Source organism: Sminthopsis crassicaudata, chromosome 1 (genome assembly GCF_048593235.1).
Source record: "Sminthopsis crassicaudata isolate SCR6 chromosome 1, ASM4859323v1, whole genome shotgun sequence".
Lineage (NCBI taxonomy): Eukaryota > Metazoa > Chordata > Mammalia > Dasyuromorphia > Dasyuridae > Sminthopsis > Sminthopsis crassicaudata.
In genome coordinates, this window is record NC_133617.1 from 333,225,533 (window position 1) to 333,247,417 (window position 21,885).

General features: G+C 32.7%; 1 protein-coding gene across 1 annotated transcript in view; it reads left to right on the top strand.

The window, feature by feature from the left end:
- CTNND2 (catenin delta 2) overlaps nt 1-21,885 on the top strand; it is a 1,154,077-nt gene that overhangs the window by 459,290 nt on the left and 672,902 nt on the right. Inside the window, 1 exon segment of the mRNA XM_074279123.1 lies at nt 2,597-2,709. Coding sequence (XP_074135224.1) covers nt 2,597-2,709 — 113 coding nt within the window.

The following is a 21,885-nucleotide window of genomic DNA, read 5'->3' on the forward strand; positions in this document are numbered from 1 at the left end:
CAATATATTATTTTACTGAAAATATAACAGCATATTTCAGTCAAATATGCAATGGGTTTCTGATTCCTTTTTGTGGGTTTCTCTACTTCCTTCAAAGTAGATTACTAATAAATTTGATTTAGAAAAGAAATCATAGGAAACTGCTTAAAGAACATGGTTTACTGAATGCCTAGCACTACCCACCTGGTTGGTGCTGGGGACAATTCAAATTCAGATTTTCCTAACTCAGCATAGAATTCTATTCATTATTCCAGACCAATTCTAAATTGTGTGTATATTTATATATGCATATGTAGATAATTATGTGTGTATACATACATATATTTGAAATTCAAATGTACTCATTTCTAACTTTTTTCAAATAATTTATCTGTGTTGCAAAATATATATGCCTGTGACTATATTTTACTATTCTTTTGGTGACATCCGCATTACTACTACTAATATAATTGCAATGATTATTTTCATTATTATTTTCTATATTAAAATGTTAGCTCTTAGGAAACAAAATTCATGTTCATTTTACTTTATATAGGACCTGGAACAATAGGCAAACCAGCAGAATGGTACTAAAATTCTTGTAATTTTGCTTTTGCTGAATTTCTATCTATTCCTTTATCTCTCTATAGTAGTAAAAATGTTATTATCCATAAAAGTTAAAAGGAGGGCCTGCTATTTAAATGAATAAAGTAGATTAGGAGGGTAAAATTTTTTTAATGACTACAAGACTAATATTTCTCATCTGGATTGTTTGTTATCAGCACTGAAGAAAATGAACCAGTAATTTAACTAAAGTAATACCAAAACATTTATTTACAAAATGAAGAGTTTAAACAAGAACTGGTTGCATTATTTGTATGATGCCAATAGATTTCTTTTTTTTTTTTAATCAAATTGATCAGTAGTTTTTTACTGAAATGGATTAATTAGTTGAAGACATCTCAGCATTATGGAGAAATAGCATAAATCAAATCAATTAGTAAGCTGAATAGTGTTTTTTTTTTTTATTTTAATTTCTGAACCAAACATTTTTTTTCTATTTGTTCCCACCTTGTACTTTATCCTACCCCAAAACGGTGCTTATTTTAATTCACTATTTCTTGAATACTTGCTCTGATTTCTCACTTTCATGTTTTTGTTTATGCTTTCCCCAATGCCTTGGAATTTGCTGTTATACTCTTCCTCCCATCTCAACCTTTTAAAACCTTAATCATCTTTCAAGCTATTAAAATACTACTTTTTTCCATTGAATCTCTTATTTTTATCACTTAGAAATAATCTTTCTATCCTCCAATTTTGCAAAGCCATTTTTGTAATTGTTGTGTGTGTGTATGTGTATATATAAAATCTTATAATTTTTTACATCTTATCTATTCTAAAAAATAACAAGCTTTTGGTGGGAATGATGTTTAATTCATCTTTGGGTTTTCCTTAGCACCTACACAATCCTTAGCAAAAATTTCATTTAATAACTGTTTGTTGAATTTAGTTTAAGAAATTTAATACAAAGCTAGGGATATGTTGAATCATTTTAAAGAGTCTGTTACAATCATGAAATACTTTCCTGATATACTCCTGGAGAATCAATGTAGATTTCACTTCCCATGAAAAAGTATATTCTGTTAAGTTGATTAAACTGAGAGTCTAAGGACATACTTTCTCTCTCTTCTCTCTCTCTCTCTCTCTCTCTCTCTCTCTCTCTCTCTCTCTCTCTCTCTCTCTCTCTCTCTCTCTCTCTCTCTCTCTTATTTCATTTGTGAAATACCTAACATAAAAAATAGACATTTCATGAACACTATTTATAAAAACCTTAATATCAAATGCTTACCTCTTTATTGCACTGTGAGTGTTTTTGTTCATTTATTTTGTTTTTCTGGAAAAATTAGTTCCTCTATTGCTCTGAAAAATATCAAACAAAAGGTATTATTAATTCAAAGCTAAATATGAAAATCTCAACTACAAGGAGTAAATTAAAATATAAAGCCACTGACTAATAGTGTATGTTAGTTTTATATTTGGAAGTAGTTGAGACCTTGAAGATATTGTTTTAATTATTCATTATGAAGTAAAGAAAAAAATGAGTTAATTTTTAATAAATCCTTTCAACTGATCTTTTTTACTTAGGGAGGTTGGAAAGTGTTTTTTTTTTTTAATTGGCAAATTGATATTTAAGAGTTTAGGTTTTTAATTTTTTTAAGATATAAGATATTACCTATTTAATATTAACCTATATAGAAAGGTTGAACTTGTTTGTAGCACTACAAATCCATAAAGTGAATAGAGCTAATGAACCAATTTATTTTGTTTGGGGGCATCAAATTGGTAAAGATGTGTTAAGCAAGTTTAAATGTATGTGACTAGGTTGCTTATTATTTCAGAGTACTTTATGGTATTACCTGTCCTGAAGTGATATGTTAATGGCACATATTCAATAATTGGTTTTATTAACTACTAGGAGATTTTTTAAACCTTTCACATTGTTCTCAAGAAGTATCCTGTTTCTTCATTTATACTTGCTTCCTTTTGTATGTATTCCACAGTTCCTATTCTCCTCTTCACATAGCTCATAGAATGAATGTTGGTCATTTTATTTCAGGAACTACAGTTTGAAAGACTGACTCGAGAACTGGAGGCTGAACGCCAGATTGTAGCCAGCCAACTGGAGAGATGTAAACTTGGATCGGAGACTGGAAGCATGAGCAGCATTAGGTATTGTACTAACTGCTCTTTTTGCTCTTGCTGCAGTGAGTTGCCATTGATAGGAAATTGTGGTGTTTATCTTCTTGTTACACACTTGGCAGTGGGACTGAAGCATTCATTTGGATCCTGGAAAAGGCAGCTAACTGGCATGGTTTGTTACAGGCATCTGTTTTGGTGAAATTAATGAATTCAATGTATGTAGACTCCACATCATTTTGCATATGTCAACCCAGAAGAAAATTATATTTGTAACTTGCTTGAACCAAGGGGTGCCAAATTAGAATCTTCACATTTTATTATTTAAAATGATCTAAGATGAGGTCTTATTGGTGTTGGGGGGAAAAATCAAGTTAAATAAAGGGGGAAATGGTGGATTTTAAGAATTGTGGAGGAAAAATAATTAGCTTTTCATTTGTTTTATTGCTTCATAAAAAAATTTCTGAAGAACAAAGTACAAGAAAGGGCACTTTATACCACAAAAATTAGCTAAAAATCTTACATAATTACATGGCTTTGATCTTGTCAATAATAAAACAACTATGCACACACATATGCATACATATGAATACATACAGATACATATGCATATATTTTAAAAAACATTCTTTTTATTTAAACTTGCATACTACTAGGAGGGTATCCATGTGGACTAAGATCATTGTATTAATCAACATAACACATAACTTGAGGAAAATTCTATTGTTTTAATTCCAAAAAGATTACATCAGTTATCCAGTGAACATATGATCCTGTTACTGTTGTAAACAACATTTTTGTTTTTGGTTTTTTTTTAAAGTATAACGTTTCATTGAGCAAATATATATGTACATATATATATATATATAAACATACACATATGTGTATATATATATATATATATATAATTTTCTTATTAGCTGATGAACAGTGAATAGCTATTCAAGATTAAAACCTCTGAGCCATATATTTATTTTGATAGTATGATTTTAAATGATATATCTTATTTAGATGACTAGAAGAAGATAACAAGAACAAGGAAAATGACTCAGGGTAAGGAAACTTTAAAAACATAACTTTAGCTTTAAAAGAAATGAGAAAAGGAAAGCGGTATCAATCTGTTAACATTCAAATATTGTAATACCACAAACTAAAGAGGGTGCATAAGACAATCTAATAGCTTTTGTTTCTTTTTGTATCTTTAAAGGAATTGTGGGGGGTTTTTTGGTTTTTTTTTGTTTTTTTTTTTTTTGTTTATTTGTTTTGTTTTGAGGCTGGGGTTAAGTGACTTGCCCAGGGTCACACAGCTAGGAAGTGTTAAGTGTCTGAGACCAGATTTGAACTTGGATCCTCCTGAATTCAAGGCTGGTGCTCTATCCACTGCACCACCTAGCTGCCCCTCTTTTTGTATCTTTAAAGGAAGTATTTTCAAAGATAGTTTATGAGGGAGAATGGCTAGCTAAATGTAAAATATAATTTCTCCTGCTTCAGTTAATTATGCAAAAGGTTAAGGAAATATGAGATGACAAAAACAATAATTTAAAAATTATATATTTGTCCATATTGTAAGGGCCAGAAGAAAAGGCAGCACATACAGTGCAAATAGGAAGTGAACAGGCTTTGCCTAAAACCCCTGGAAGTGATTTCTGTGAGTAAACAGAGACAGCCTCCTGGGCAGGAACTCTGGCTACCTTGAGATTGCATCTTTAATGGGAGGCATCTCCTTCTCTGATTGGCTGTGCATGTGACCTCATAGACCTTATTTAAGCAGTGAAGATGAGGAAGTTGGGCCTTTTTCACCAGGAACTCTGATGGGAGTAGAAACTAAAAGCATACAGGAGGTCAGAAGGTAGAATGTGGACATGTGAGAGTTTGTATACAACTTCTCTCATACTCTTTTGTGCATCCAAACTATTGTTCCTATGAAATAATGGCCAGAGATCTCTGAAGATCTCAGACAGAGATAAGCTTGGTAAAATTTGTTTAAACACTGCAAAAGATAGTGACCAGAGATTTCTTTGAGGGCCTGGGAATTAGGAGAGACTGGTAGTAGTGAATGGGGAGTCAGCATTTATACTGTATGTATGTGAATTTTGTCCTTGATCTGATGATAATCTCAATTAATGGTTAAACTGCTCAAAAAGTTGGATTATAACTCTTGACTGTTTTATACTCACTATTCTGTAGATATTTATCTTGATATTACATTGATAACTTTTAATCTCTCAAGGAACCTATGGGCTTTCTCATTTTTTTTCATTTATTACTCATCAATGAACTTAATATTACAACTAAAAAAATTGACAACTTTCATCATTGTACACCTGATATTGGTCTTTCTTTATGCAGTCTTTCTTTTGTATACACTAATATAAATAATCTTAAGTCTTTTTAATCTTAATACCATTTCACTTTTTGTAAATTCTTAATGTATATCTGTATTTTTATAGAACTCCAAAATTTATCTCATTTCTCATGGGAAGGCATCCCATTCAAAACTTTTAGCTTTATGAAATTCTGCCATAAGCTAATACTTTGTTCATTCAGCAGAAATCTCTGAATTCATTAGGTGGTTTGTTTTTATAAAAAGGAAAAAAGGAAAGAGGTAGCAATTCAAGTATATTGACACTACAGACTAAAGAGGGGGATATGAGACATAATTTAATAACTTTTGTCTCTCTTTGTTTCTTTAAAAGATAGATTCTGAGAGGGGAATAGGTGACTAAAATGAATGTATCTAATACTGTTTCTCAGACTTTTTTTCAATTGCTTTGAGAAAAAGATGAATCACATTTTTATGATCACTAACCTGAATGTTATTGTATTGACTCTTATATGCTTTGTGAACTTTCTAAAGTGTCCCAATTTATCTACGAGCTGCCAGAGTCCACGTCTTCCAATGCTTATGTAAGATGAATGAATGCTGTAAACAGGTTGATGATGATTATTCTGACATTTGCCATAACCCAAAGATTTTTTCTTCTCTGGTGAATTTTGACCTGCTCCTTTTCTTGACTTATCTCACTTAGCATGAAAAATCAGGACTCCTTGAATTGACTCATTTTTCCTCTGTGAAATTTGCTTTTTTAGTTGTCAAAAACCAATAGAAGTATATTGATGATGATATATGTGTATAGTGATAACTTTTTTTTTTTTTACATATGACTAATTCTGTTTTAAATAGTAGTCAGAAGCATTTATACTTCATGTTTGTAAACACTTTACAGGCATTTTCTCATCTGAGCTCAACAGCTTCTGTGTCTGTCATGCACAACATTTTGTGAATTTATTTGGCATATTCTTAGCATATATACTGAAATAGTTTGCTATTTTCTTCTCCAGCTCATTTTATAGATGAGAAACTGAGGCAAACAAGGCTAAGGGATTAGCCCAAGGCCTGATAAATGTCTGAGGCTAATTTAGAATCATGGAAGATTAGTCTTCTTGACTCCAGGGCTAGTGCCCTATCTACTGAAAAACCTTGCTGTCTTATGAGCTAGGTTCTCTAGGTATTATTTAGATTACTTGAGAGTAGAAGATAATAGAATTAGCAGTTATCAGGCACTAGATTCAAACCTCAGTCTTCCTGCTTCATTGATACATTCAATAAGCATTTATTAAACAACTGGCACATTCAAGACACTGTACTGAGTACCAAAAAAAAAAAAAAAAAGACCAAAGACAAATATTCCTTGTTCTTTAAGATTTCACAGTCTAGTAAAGGAGACCAAATACAAACAACCATGCACAAACAAGCTATATACAGGATAAGCAGGGAATAACTTAGCAGAGGGATGACACCAGAATTAAGGAGAATTGGGAAAACTTTCCCATGAGCAGTAAAATTTTATTTAGGATTTGAAGGAATTTGGAAGGATTTAAAAGAGGCAGTATCTTGTTCAAAGAAGAGCAAGAAGAAGAGTTTTACTGTTTTATAGAATATGGAGAGTTAGCTAAACAGTAAGATGGCTAGAAAAGTTGAGGGTGGGGTTTTGGTGTGTGAGCAAGTAGTGTTTTTGAATGTTAAGAAGATCCTAGGTTTGATCCTATCAATGACAGGGAGCCACTGGAGTTTATTGACCAAGTGGCATATATTCAGACCTATCTTTTTAGAAAATTCCTTTGGTGGCGGAATGGAAGATAGAAGTAGGGAAAACTACTAGCTAACAGGTTAACCAGCAAGTTATTATAGTAGTTCAGGGTTAAGGTGATAAAGGTCTAGACCAGGATGCTGGCAGTGTCAGAGGAGAGAAGAGGTTACATAAAAGAGAACTTATGAAGGTATGATTGACAGGTATTGGCAACAAATTGGATAATGGGATTAGATGGAGTGAAAGCAAATGAACAATTCAAGATAACCTCTATGTTGGTAGCCCAGATGATGGTACTCTCCCATATTCTGCACTCACTGAGGGGATCTATTTCATTGTTTCCTACATTACTGCAGAACTTTGACATACCTTTCAACTTCTTTTTATGTTGTCTGTCCCCATTAAATTGTTACCTTCTTGAAAGCAGGCACTGTCTTTTGACTTTCTTATCAGCACAGTGTCTGGCATATTTAAAAAAGGTTAATAGATATTTAAAGCAAAGCATTTTATTTTTTTTAATTATGGTTTTTTTTTTTTATTTATAAGACATATGCATGGGTAATTTTTCAGCACTGACCTTTGCAAAATCTTCTGTTCCAATTTTTCCCTCCTTACCCCCACTCCTTCCCCTAAATGGCAGATAGACCAATACATGTTAAATATGTTAAATACAATATGTGTATACATATTTATACAGTTATCTTGCTGCACTAGAAATAAGGTAAAAATAACCTGAGAAGGAAAACAAAAATGTAAGTGTACAAAAACAAAAGGAGTGGAAATGCTATGTTGTGGTCCACACTCATTTCCCATAGTTCTTTCGCTGGGTATAGCTAGTTCTCTTCATTATTGAATAATTGGAACTTATTTGGTTCATTTCATTGTTGAAGAAAGCCACATCCATCAGGATTGATCATCATATAGTATTGTTGTTGAAGTGTATAATGATCTCCTGGTTCTGTTTATTTCACTCAGCATTAGTTCATGTAAGTCTCTCCAGGCTTTTCTGAAATCATCCTGCTGGTCATTTCTTATAGGATAATAATATTTCATAACATTCATATACCACAACTTATTCAGCCATTGTCCAATTGATGGGTATCCATTCAACTTCCAGTTTCTAGCCACTACAAAAAGAGCTGCCACAAACATTTTTGCACACACAGGTCCCTTTCCCTTCTTTAAGATCTTTGGGATATAAACCCAGTAGAAATACTGCTGGATCAGAGGGTATGCACAGTTTGATAACTTTTTGAGCATAGTTCCAAATTGCTCTCCATAATGGTTGGATGCATTCACAATTCCACCAAAAATGTGTCAATGTCCCAGTTTTCCCATATCCCCTCCAACATTCATCATAATCTTTTCCTGTCATCCTAGCCAATGTAAGACGTGTGTTGTGGTATCTCAGAGTTGTCTTAATTTGCATTTCTCTGATCAATAACGATTTGGACAACAAAAAGCAAAGTATTTTCCATTTTGGGCATGTCAAATATATCCACAAACCAATGTCGGCAATTATAGAAGTGATTTTGTTATTGTTTTCCATTTATGTCCAAATCTTTATGACCTCATTTGGGGTTTTCTTGCCAAAGATACTGGAGTGGTTTACCATTTCTTTCTCCAGCTCATTTTACAGATGAAGAAACTGAGGCAAATTAATTAAGTGACTTCCCAAGGTCATAGCTAGTAAGTGTCTTAGGTTAGATTTGAACTCATTAAGAGTTTTTCTGATTCCTGAACTGGTATTCTATAACACCTAATTGCCAATAATACTAAAAATCAACTGAAAGATTAGGACCAGAGAAATAAATTTGAAAAACATAAGTTTTAGAATCAAATATCCTATTTGAACAGATGATCCTGCCTCTCCTTTACATCTATCATTGTATGAACAAACATGGTGTTAATGAACTCATGGTACTGGTACTAGCTAACAGCCAGTAAATATAGATTAATTTTAATAGAGTAAGTTGAGAGCAAAAAAAAGAAAAAAAGAAAGAAAAAGAAAAAACTTTAAATTCTGGTTTCTGTTTTAAGATAGTGAAAAATTTTTCTATGCTTAAAGACAAATACTTTAATAAATAAAATGAAAATAGAAAAAAAAAAAGTGCTGGGGGGATGGAGCAGCTATAGGGCACAGTAAATAAATTGCCAGAATTGAAGTCAGGAGGACTCATGTTCCTGAGTTCAAATCTGGCCTCAGAGATTTACTAGCTGTATAACCTTAGGCAAGTCATTTAACTCTGCCTCCATTTCCTCATTTGTAAAATTAGATGGAGAAGGAAATTACAAACTATCTCAGTATTTTTGCCAAGTAAATCCCAAATAGGTAATGAAGAGTTGGCCACAACCAAAAATGATTGAACAACAATAAAAATTTAAAAAAAAAACAAACTTTTTTTCTAGACCTGGAAAATATTTTTTACACTGGAAAAATTTTGTGCCTTAAAGTACATGTGTAGATGCCAAGGTTTGAAACCAGTGTAAAGGTAGAGATTAAAGAGTATTTAATAATTTATTTGAAAGGGAGAGATTTGCTGGGATCAAATGGATCCATGGTTTTGTCCTAGGGCCAATGAGACTATTGTCTCCAAGAATCCAGCAAACAATAAGAGTTCTCAATGACCTATATACATACACAAGCCTCAGACTCAGGAGATCAAAGCAGGGGCAGAGGCAGGGTGCTGAGGCAAGCCACAGGAGATAGAGGAGGCACTCTGGAGATGGGGAGAGGCATCTTGATAAGAAAGTATCTGATATTCTAATAGTTTGGGATGGGGAGAGGCATTCTGATATTCTAAAACATAAGATCTTCTATCCTTATCAAATATTCTGATAAAGAGGGAGGGAGGGGTGACTTTGCAGGATTGAGCAGAACAATTATAAATTGAAGCCAAACAATTAGGGAAACCGAGGCAGGATGATTTAGGGAAACTGAGTTGGGATAATTAAGGGAACTGAGGCAGGACAATAAAAGAGAACTGTGGCATAATACCAGCAACTTGGAAGCAAGATAGATGCAGAAGTAGTTATATCTCTATAAATGAGAGGCTGTGTAACTTAGTAGAGAAAGTTGATCTTTAAGTTAAGAAGAACTGGGTTCAAGTCTTAGTTTTGAAGCACACTGTGCTTCAGATGTGACTGTGGTCAAATTAGCTAATACTTCAGTATCTAAGATAACTCTTGAACACTAGAATTTGCAAAGCAGGAGCCAAAATGCATCTCTTTTTCTGTCTCTGTCTCTGTGTCTGTGCCTGTCTATCGATCTGTCTGTCTGTCTCTTTCTCTTTTTCATTCATATATATATATATATATACACAAACATTTATCCACATATTGTGTAGTATATGTATTTATATAAATATATATAATTTATATATATATATAAATATATATAATTTATATATATATATGTATATATAAATATATATACTTTATATATATATATATATATATACACATATACTTATTCACATTTATATTTATCTACTGCTTCATGCCATTCATTAGTGGAGATGGGTATCTAATTCTGATCAGCCAAAATAGATCTTGTCATGCAAGAGGATTCTAATGATACAAAGAGACGAGATGCAGTTACAGTAACAATCTATATTGATATATGTTGTCCCAAAAGAATACAGTTTTAAGTTTTAATAGCTTAAGGATAATTCTAAAGTCAGTCTGTAAATTTTAGCCTTTAATAGCTTATAACTATACTAAGACTATTGGTACACTCTATATAACTACACATACCCCTATATATCAACATTCTAAGTGCCCATACACAAATGTCTGTTTCTATACACATGTAATGGCTTACTATTATTTGTTCCTATCAGGTATATTTTTGCATTGATTTCAACACATACTAAAAAAAACAAAAAAACAAAACAAAAAAAAAACCCTACAATCAAAGCTTATAGACCTAAATTTATATAAATACCTGAAATTTACTTTCCAAATAAAAAAGCATTTAGAAAACTTTGTGAAGCGACTATTCAATTGTCTATCTTGATGTTTTGCATTCCTTTCACTGAATGCCATTATTATTTAAAATTACAACACAAAATAACAGGAAAATCTTATCTGAGGTAATGATGCTGTTCTCTTGTGGATAAATTACAAATCCTCCAACAAACAGCTTCTGATTTTTAGACAAGAGAATGAGAATATTGAACTGCAATTTCAAGTAAACAGTGTTGCAATCATTGTCCAGAAGTCTTTTGTGCTGCTTGTGGTCGACTATGAAAAACAGAATAACTAAAAATGGAGGACAGTAACTTTTATTTGCATATCTTTGGAGGCTATTGCTATGTCTAAAATTGATGTCCTGCTTGATCCTTTATGAATCAAATTTCATAAGTTGTTTTAAAAAACTTCTCATGCAATAATATTAATGTTCTACTCATGACTGAGTTCTTTTGTATGATTTTATGCATTTGGACTAAACTGTATTCAATATAGCTGATCGATCCCTTTTACTTTAAGTATCCTCTGATCTTTGTTGCTCAACCACTTATAGTAAACTTCCCATAGCTGAGGTAGTTCCTGCATTAACTTTAGGTCTAGTTACTCCTCTTGTCATCAAGATCATGTGTATTCCAGGAATATGTCTGAGACCTAATAGACATCTTATTTATCATGACAGTGCAAAAATACTTGAGGAAAACTTAGAGGTCAATAATTCTAAACTGCCTCATTTTAAATATGAGGAAAGTGAGATATTGAAAAAATATCTTATATTCTTTTATTCTCATTATCTCTTCAATTCAGATATCTTACATTTTTCTATTTAGTTTTTAACAATTTGTTTATGATGCTTTCTTTGCTAGCTACTGTTCAGAGTTAAACCCTCTTTGTTAGGCATAGAGATTAATCTAATCTCTTGAATTTCTCCTGGCATCACCTCCATCATGCTCCCTATTAAGGTCCTAACCTTGTGTATTGTTAGGATTACAAGGTGAGAACTCAGGTTTTCTAAACAATTCTCTAGCTCAGAATTCACACCTTTAGTTTCAGCCTTTAGGGGGAGTTTACACCTTTGAACTTCTGAGGAGGAGTTTACATATTTAAAGGAGTTTACACCTTTAAAAGGAGTTCTGAAAAGGAGTTTACACAACCTTTAAAAGGAGCAAGTTCATTGGTTGAAGTAATTTTCCCCCACAAGCCCCTGAGTTCTCACATGCCCATTCTCTGGGAGGATAAAAGAGGCAGCATTGAGCCTGTAGTTAGTCTGATGAGGAGATTGAGTTTAGACAGTGGTCTGGACGGAGAGTCTGGCTGGAGGCCCCAGAAGCTTCATAAGAAACCTGCTCAAAGAGGAAAAGATTTTACAGAGAAAAGAAACCTCCTCCCAGAGAAGGATTACAACTGAGAGACGATCAGGAACTTTACATTTTGGCACCCAACGTGGGGCAATCCTAACATTATCTGATCATGTTATTTGTTACATCACTTCTAGCATGTGTTATGTTACTATGTGTTTATGTAATTTATGTAATTATGTGCAATACCTCCCATATTGATGGATTTATGTTTCAAGGCCATGACCACCCTATGTTCTAAATCAAAAGAAAGGGGGAGATGTTAGGATTACAAGGTGAGAACTCAGGTTGTCTGGGCAATTCTCTAGTTCAGAATTCACACCTTTAGTTTTGGCCTTTAGGAGGAGTTTACACCTTTGGACTTCTGGGGGAGAGTTTATATGTTTAAAGGAGTTTGCACCTTTAAGAAGAGCAGGTTCATTGGCTGTAGGAGTTCTCAAAAGCCCCACTGAGTTCTCACTACAATCTCTGTGAAGATAAAAGAGGGCAGCATTGGGTCTGGAGTGTAGTCTAGTTTGGGATTGAGTTTAGAAGGCACAGAAGAAAGGGTTTTACAGAAAAGAGATCTCCTCCCAGAGAAGGATTATAACTTAGAGACAACCGGACCATCACAGTGTGTGATTGAAAAATTTAAGGTCATTCACAGAGAACACCTCTTTTCCTCAGCTCACTTTATTCAGATTCCCCCAAGTTTCTTTTCTAATTCTGCCCTTTATTCTTTTATCAGATAGAGATAACTTTTCTTTCGAAAACAAAAGCTTTTACAAGTATCATAGAACCTATTTCTTCTCATCTTATCCAGAAAACTGCCTCTACCATTATTCTAATTCTCTCTGTAATCTTCAAACTCCCTCTATCTACTGATTCTTTTCTTGCTGCTTCTGAATAAATTAGATTTATTTTAATAACTTCTTAAAAATAACTTGATATACTATTCATAGCTATTATTTTATTTTTTTTACTCCTTTCCATGGTAAAACTCCTTGAGAAAACTATCTACTATAGATGCTTTCTGTTCTCCTATCCATTCTTTTAAACTTCTGGTCTCATCATTCAACTGAAATTATTCTTTCCAAGTACAGTCTCTTAATTGTGAAATCTCATGGCCACTTCTCAATATTCACTCTTACTGACCTGCATCAGAATACAATCACTTTTTTTAGTGGATATTTTCTCCTTTTTAGTATGTTGTAATCCAAGCTCTGTCCTATTTTCTCTCCTAGTTTATGATAACTCCTTATCAGTCTCCTTTGCTGGGTCTTCATCTATGTCATGTCCACTATGTCGTGTATTTTCTTTCCTCTTTCCTATATTCTAAATTACTTGGTTATGTCATCTGTTTCCATATGTTTAATTATTATGCCTATGCAGATAATTCCCAAATCTGTGTATTAGCCCTTATCTCTCTCCTGAGCTCCAGACCTAAAGCAATAGTTGCCTTTTGATAATCTAATAGTAGATATTCCTGGAGCATTTCACATTCCGAGTTCTAAACAAAATGCATTATCCCCACTCCATTCCACACTACTCTACATACTTTTGTCTTGACTTTCCTACTCTCCAGGGCACTATTATCTTCCTAGTCATCCCAGGTTCTTAGATACTTTGTATATTCCTTATATGTATTTACTTACATTTTGTGCTTATCTCCCCATTAAATGTAAACTCCCTGAGGGGAGATACATTACTTTTCTTTATATTCCTACCACTTTGCACCAAGTCTAGTATCTAATGATGACTATCTGGAAATCCTTTGCAAGTTTACCATCCATATCCTTTTATTCTAAATTTCCATCAGTTTCAACCTGGTGTTTCAGTCAATAAAATAGCCTACTCACTCACTTCTAAATTTGCCTCTAGCAAAACTGCATTCTTTTAAATATCCATTGAGGAATTGTGTTTTTTTAATCAATTCATCTCAATCCCCACACTTTAGACTTTTTTAGGCTAGCTGAAGCATATTTTGATTTTCATTACAAATCATTAAAAATTATAATTTATTATATTATACTAATTTAGTTAATATCTTTAATTAATATAATAAAATTATATAATGTGACATTATAAATATATATTTTATGTTTTACATATGTGTATATATATATATATATATATATATATATATATATATATATATACACATACACTCCCATAATTTATTGTCCAGAGTTTAGTAAATCATAAACCTCTTAGTAGAACTTCTGCTTAATAATTGCTAATCTTGTAAGGTCAAATATTTTTAAAATAATGGATAAAAGTGCTACTATTCCTTTGATCCTAATTCTTCTGTCTATTGCAAGATATTTTCTTTGATCTATCAAAACTTCTCCACAATACATGAAAGTATTGTTAAAATTATGTAGACTTGCCTACCCTTATTAAGTAGATATTTAAGCTGCCAGAAAACATTCTTCCTACTTACCAGATCCTTTTTAATGATGAGGTGTTGACACTTTGACATTCTTTCACCCTGATGACTGTGCTCTCCATGAGACATCAAAGTGTGCTCTTCTCCATGGTTTTCAGAGAGCTCCTTCAATCTTCACTTTAAAAAAATAAAATTAGCTAGCTTGTTGATTCAGGTAGTGGGGAGAGGGGAAGAGAAGATGGGGAGTACGTGTGTAGGTCAATTCAATCTGAATCAGGGCTCTGATCTTTTGGAAAACTTTCCCCTCTTCCCCACTATCCTATTTTTCAAGGAACCTTAAATATATGAATAATATTTTTATTTATAGTCACAGAACCCAGCAAGTTCCAGATGTGGTTGAAATGTTGACACTTATCCTCTCTGTTAAGTAAAGCAAGTAAACCTTCTCCAAGGCTATTCATGACCTTTAGGGAGATCAACAACAAATCAGTTGAGGGAATTCATGATTCATCATGACTCATTTGTCTCAGGTTCCTCCTCAAAGAAAGACACTGAACATCTAGTTTCAGATATTGACTCATCAGTTCTGGCCCCAGCAATTTAGCTATTCTATTTTACTAGGTTTGTAGTAGATGGGTCCCTACAAAGAAAGACTTTCCAGTGGCTGGAGGAAGACTTATGGAAACTATGACATGAACTCATATTTCATGCCTTTGGAAAAAAACCCTTCAGCCTCATCATTTTCTCCGTTATCTCCTTGACTTCTTCATTTTCTTTTTAAACAGCCCAAATCTACCCATCCTTTTCTCATTTCTTGTCTACTTAGTACAGAAATTTGAGAATGAAGTGAAGGTGCTACATATGTAATGATTCATATTTGTTTCATAATGAATATTTTAAAGTAATTTAACATTTTGTGATTCAATATTCACATCAAACTTGTAAAAATACAACCCACTCATGCACATGGATCCACATTATATAAGCCAATTATCAAAGTGTCTTAGTCATGTCTGGCTATTTTGCCTTGGAAATAGTTGAGGAGTTCATAAAGAAGAAGGGTGAAGATTATTTTTCTTTTTTAAGTGTCATCTACATTTCCCCCTGGTAATGGTTTTGTCTCAACAGACATACATTGCATTAAATTAAAATTTTTCATTTAATAATTATTTGGGGCTCCACTCTAGGACTTTCTATGAGCCACTACAGGCCAATTGGGAATTTCCATTGCTTTATTTGGGACACAAATAAGAAAAGGGATTTTTTTTTTCTTACACATCAATCTTATAGGTTGCCAACCCCTCATCAGGCTATTGCTATAACTGGCTGACTTACATTTATCAATTCCAGAATTTCTTTACTATTTTATTTGCTCCAACCATGGAGGATTTATAGGGGTAAGTGAGTGCAGTCTTGATCAAAAAATGATTTGAGCTAATATGTTCAGTTTTGTATATAGCAATGCAATCAATAGAAAAGGAGTGTTGAAATAGAATCTGATGGGAAATCTGTTTACCTCTTTTCCCCTCCAGTGAATTTTGGGATAGAAACTTTGAAATAACTTTTCCCTTAATAGTTTTACATTTCTCAAAGTGCAGCTAAAAGATTAAATGTGTTGGCTGTATACCTACTTAGAAAAGCTATTAAAATCAGCTCTCAAATAAACAATATAAAGACCTGAGACAACGAATTTCTTTTGCATGCTATCCACTCCAATAAAGCCAATATATCTCCTAGAAGGAACCTAAACGCTTTCCCTAAAAATAAACTAAAAGATTTCATCATAACTAATTCATTTTATCCTTAAAATTGATCTCCTTTTTGGCAAAATTAAGTCTCCATTCTAGTTTATGAATAACCATATCAATAGAAAATTGGAGGGCAAAGTTATTGATTGTTTGATGATTACAATGGTATTGTTGAAAAGTGTAATTCCACACCACCACCATCCTTCTAGTTCTTAGACACTGTTAATTTTCATTCACATATTTCTTAGTATTTAATTCTTAGTAATTAATGAAAGACATTTTTCTCTTACAATATTATATCATTCTTTGTATGTGTGTCTCTCTATTTCTTTATTCTCTCTCTCTCTCTCTCTCTCTCTCTCTCTCTCTCTCTCTCTCTCTCTCTCTCTCTCTCTTTCTCTCTCTCTCTTTCCTCCCTCACTCTTTATCTCTCTCTTCCCCTCCTCTTTCTCTCTGTCCCTCTCTATTGTCTTTCTTTCTTTGTCATAAAAATTAATAGTCAATGTACTATATGTTAGAAACTGAACAAAGTGGTGATGCAAAGCCAAAACAGAAATAAACAATAACTAGTCCCTGTCCTCAGGGAGTTGATATACACATACATAAACATACATAAACATTCACATGAATGTACATACACACACATAGTCACTAGGGAAATCTCTTGCATTGTATTGTATAATACTAGCATTGGTAGAGCATTGGTCCTGGAGTCAGGAACTCCTGAATTTAAATCCAGCCTCAAATATACTGTTTGACTCTGGGCAAGTTACTCAGCTATTGTTGTTGTATTATATGTTTTGTTTTGTTTTGCCTTTTTTTTTTTTTTTTTTGCTTCAGTTTCTTCATCTGTAAAAGGGGATAATAATAGCACCTACCTTCTAGGATTATTGTGAAAATGAAATGAAATTAATACTTGTGCACAGCACAGTGCCTGGAACATAATAGCAGTTGTATAAATGTTAGCTAGCAGTACCAGCTAGTACTAGTAATAGTAATAGTTTATCTTAGTTTTACAGAGATATGGAGGGAAAAAACTGGGAACCAGAAAATGTATTATTTTGGACAGATTGGTATGACCTTGAAACACTGGAAATATTGAATACAATCTTGCCTCCATTCTTGTACTCATAGGCATTTTAATTTATGTATATTTGGTTTCATATAAAACTAAATGTTGTTTTTCAATCTAATATAATAGAAAAAGAACACATCACAATCATTTTACAGAGAGTATGTTCTTGAATGTCTATAGGAGATCCATAAAAATTAAGCCCTTAGAGTCCTTAAATTATTTTGAGTTTAAATTCAGATTATCTTACACAATAAATACTCCCCCCTTTTTGTTTAAATATCTTATTTTAATAGGTTTCTAAATAATATAAAGCTGTGCTTCTTTCTAAAGTGATTTTTAATAAAAAAAAAAAAAAAAGCTTGTGCATGATCAGTCAAAATATATATTCTATGCCAAATATGATTTATTGGTCTTATATGCATCAATAGTCAAATAAGTTTTCTTCAAATTTATCTTCAGTAAATATTGCAAAACAATGTTTTATGCAAAATCTGAATCAAATAAATGCTTGGAATACCCTAGAGCCAAGGGAAACAAGATAACTGTTGGCATATGAAGGACTGAAACATGGAATAGGAATCAGATTTGTTCCGCATCTGGGTAGTACAATAGGTAAAAGTGCTGTTTTAGGAGGCAAAGAACACCAGAATTCAAACCCTGCCTTATACAATTTCTAGCTGTATGATAGTGGAGAAGTCCTTATGTTATCTCATCCTCAGTTTCATCATCTCTAAATAGTACCTGTCTCACAGACAGATTTTAAGGATGAAGTGAGATAACATTACTGTGCTAAATATGTTATAGAATGCTACATATTATCATTACATTTGTGATAACATTTTGCCCTAGACAGCAGAACTAGGGGAAGTGAATGTGATTTTCAAAGATGTGGATTTAAATGTAAGAGAGGAAAACAGATTCAGAAATAGATTTTTATAGATTGTACATTATTAAGTGGAAATATTTAATATCCTTTAAACGGAATGACCAATTTTGAAGCACAGCTATAGGAAAGATTATTATTTAGATACATGATGAATTATATCACCAAACTCATATTTTGTGATTTTTATGAGTTTTTTTTTTTTTTCCTTTCCTCTTGTTTTCTGTTTGGGGAAATATTAGAGTGAAGTCCTTCAGATGAGGAGGGAATGGCCTACCTTGTACATATTAAATTCTGTAAATACAACATACTAAATTTATAAATTTGCTACATTTTTTTTACACAAGTATACTAAAACCCATTTTAATATACAAATATTTATTAAATAATGACCTTATTAACGTTTAAAAGGGCTGCTACAAACATTTTTGCACAGGTAGGTTCTTATCCCTTTTTTATGATCTCTTTGGGATATAGGCCAAGTAGAGACACTGCTGGATATATATAGTTTGATAGCCTTTTGGGTATAGTTCAGAATTGCTCTACAGAATGGTTGGATCTATTCACAACTCCACCAACAATAAATCAGTGTCCCTTGTTTTCTCACATCCTTCCAACATTTATCATTATCTTTTCCTGTTATCTTAGGCAATCTGAGAGGTATATCATCTTTTTCTTGAGAACTATCCACAAAAAAAGGTGTTTTCTTGTTCAAGTGACATTGTAGATTCTTCATATTCATGATAATATGGGTTATGTTTATTCTGTTAAACAAAACAGTTATTAAATATTTCCTATCATCAAAATACTGGAGATAAAAAGATGAAAAATATAATAAGCCCCTTTCAAAAATGAAGTGTAATCTGATAGGGAGGATGTGATATATACAAAAAAGTACAAATTTTACAAAATATTAATTACATAAAAGAGGTCAAGGAGAGGATCACTCTCCTTGTATATAAGAGATGTCACTTGGGACCTAAAGAAGTAGAAGGCCATCATTAGGAAGAAATGGTAGAGAAGTTCTAGTCCAAAATAGGAAGCAATATCCTCAAAAGCATGAAGGTAGGAGGTAGGAGACAGGAAATTTAGTTGTAGGGTTGGTTGATTCTAAATGATAGAGGACCTTACATGCCAAACTAACAAATTTATATGGGAATCAAAAATGTATGATGTTCTCTTGTCTACATTGTAATCATTCTCTGGGAACAGGTTTCTTGGGGAGCTTCTGGAAGCAGCTTTAGTTTCAGTTCAATTCAATCACTCCAAATGCAACCAGGAGTTAAAGTCCAGATCCTTTATTGTGTCCTTCAAATATTGTCTCTTCCAAAATCTTAATCTCCTTAACTGGGGGCTCTGCTAGTGTTCTGGAGGCCTTCTTCTCTCCTTGGTTCCCAAGAGTTCTTGTCCAAATGTCTCCAGCCAGCACAAAGATAGAAGGGGGAATGAATCTTCACTCTGAATCTCCTAGAGTGGGATTGTGGTTTTCTGCCTTGTGAATCTTCTGGAAGTCAATCCTAGTTGTGAATCTCCCAAAGTCCTCTCCCGAAGTTCCCTCCTTGACTGCATCCTGACTTTCAATCTCTTCCCAGTGGGCTTGTCCTTTTATATACTCTATAAAGGTGTGAAGTCTAATGTGTGAACCAATGAGGGAACTCCTTCAAAGGTATGAACTCCTTTAAAGGTATGAACTAAGTACATAATAACTAAGTACCTTGTTTCAAGTTCTGGCCCATAACATCTCCTTGTAGGATCAGATCAATCATATTGAATTAGATAATTATTGTCTCTATTCATTCCAGTGACTTAGCACCTTATAAGAATCCTAACAGGTTAACTGAAGTTTTGAGTAAAGGAATAAAATGGAGACACTAGTGTTTTTGAAAAATAACTTATTGTAAACATCTTCACTTTTCCTTGGATTCTAATCTTTGTACTCCATTCCCTGAATTTTTGGTTTCTGATCATTTTAAGAGATTTGAAGTTAATAGCAGATAGATAAACAATATTGAGATAAATATTTTCTATAGGTGAGTCATAATGAAATTCAGAACAAAGAGGAAGTATACATAGTAAGAAAACCAGAAGCTAAGAAATAGGATACATGTAAATTCTGCAACTAGTGAAATAAGTTAATGAAGGCAAATCACTCATTCTTTCAGATGTTCATTTTCTTCACTTGTATAATTTGGGGATGATACTAGATTGTTTTCACTCATATAATTTCTTTTTGTCTCACCTATTCTAATATAGTCATATTCTTAATAATTGATGATTATTTTTAAAAGGACTTAATCATTAGTGAACTGAGTTAAGCATATAATGAGGGCTTAAAACCAGTAGAAAATGTGACACTTTCCAAGAACTATGTTTGTTTGTTTTAACATTAACTAATAATATATTCTTTATTTAGAAAAAAAAATGTTTTTGAAAAGAACATTTTAAAGCAGATTTGCATATACATTTCAAAAATAGATTTTTCTAGACACTCTAGTACAGCCCAAAGACAAGTATCCTCTTCAGTCTGTGGAAAAGATGAAAAACAACACTTTTCCACAGAGTGTGATTTATTCTGACATAATTATTTCAAACATTTTAGGGTAGTACTTTGCATTGTGATTTTTAAAAAGGAAACAAGAAAAATGAAAGAGAATGTCTTTACACTTATCAGCTACACATGCATGCAGAATTTGCTGAAAGAGAATATTATTTTTACATTAAAACCTACTTTGTGCCTCTCTAGGCAGCAGCAGATATATTCACTAACTTCGTATTTGAAATGTTGGATTATAAAAACTAAAACCACACATTTCCCTTTTATAATTATAGTGTATGTATAATCCTAGTTCTTTTTCCCAACACATGCCTAGGTCTGATCTTCTTTTAAACAGGTGATGGTAATATCATAGAGTTTAAAAGCCAAGGAATTGGCATCAGCTCCCAATACAGATGATTTTTGACTGATTTGTTCTTGTCAAGAATGTGGTAGTGTACCAGCTTCAGCCTTCTCAAACATCTGTTTGCTCAGTAGTGGGGGAGCTGAGTAAGCTTAAAATTATGTTGCACATTGCTGCTCAAGGTTTTATACTAACTTGAGTGTGAGAATCTCAGCAAGAGATTATTAAAGAAATCTGTCCAAGGAATTGACTGCCAAATTGACTTAAAATTTAACAATGAATATCTCTCTAAAGCATGAGTGAAGTTGCACACCTTGTCACTAGTGACAAGACTTATTTGTAGGAAATTGTTTGATTCTTTCAAAACACATTTTTATGTCTCCTTTTCATTAATACCCAAGAAACAGGAAAGACAATTAAAAGAAGCATGATGCAATACAAAACACAAGGCCTCTATGCAAAAGATGTGGGCTCTAGTACCATCTATTACAACTGTGTCCATGGAAAATTAATTTTATTTTTTTGAACCTCAGTTTCTTGTTGTATATGATGGGTATGGTACTACCTGCTGCCTATTTCAATGGGTGCATTTCAAGAAAAAAATCAAATAATTAATTTAAAAGTCATTTAAATTAATTAATTTAAAATTAAAATTCATTTACTATTCCTTTCAATTATATGGGAAAAAACTTATTTCTTAATTAACACATAATTATTATTAATTGACTATACATATTTGTAACAGATTTTGTTTTTCTTGGTTTCTCAATTTGTGGGAAACAGAAGATAATACAGAGAGAATTTAGAACTAAAAATAAAA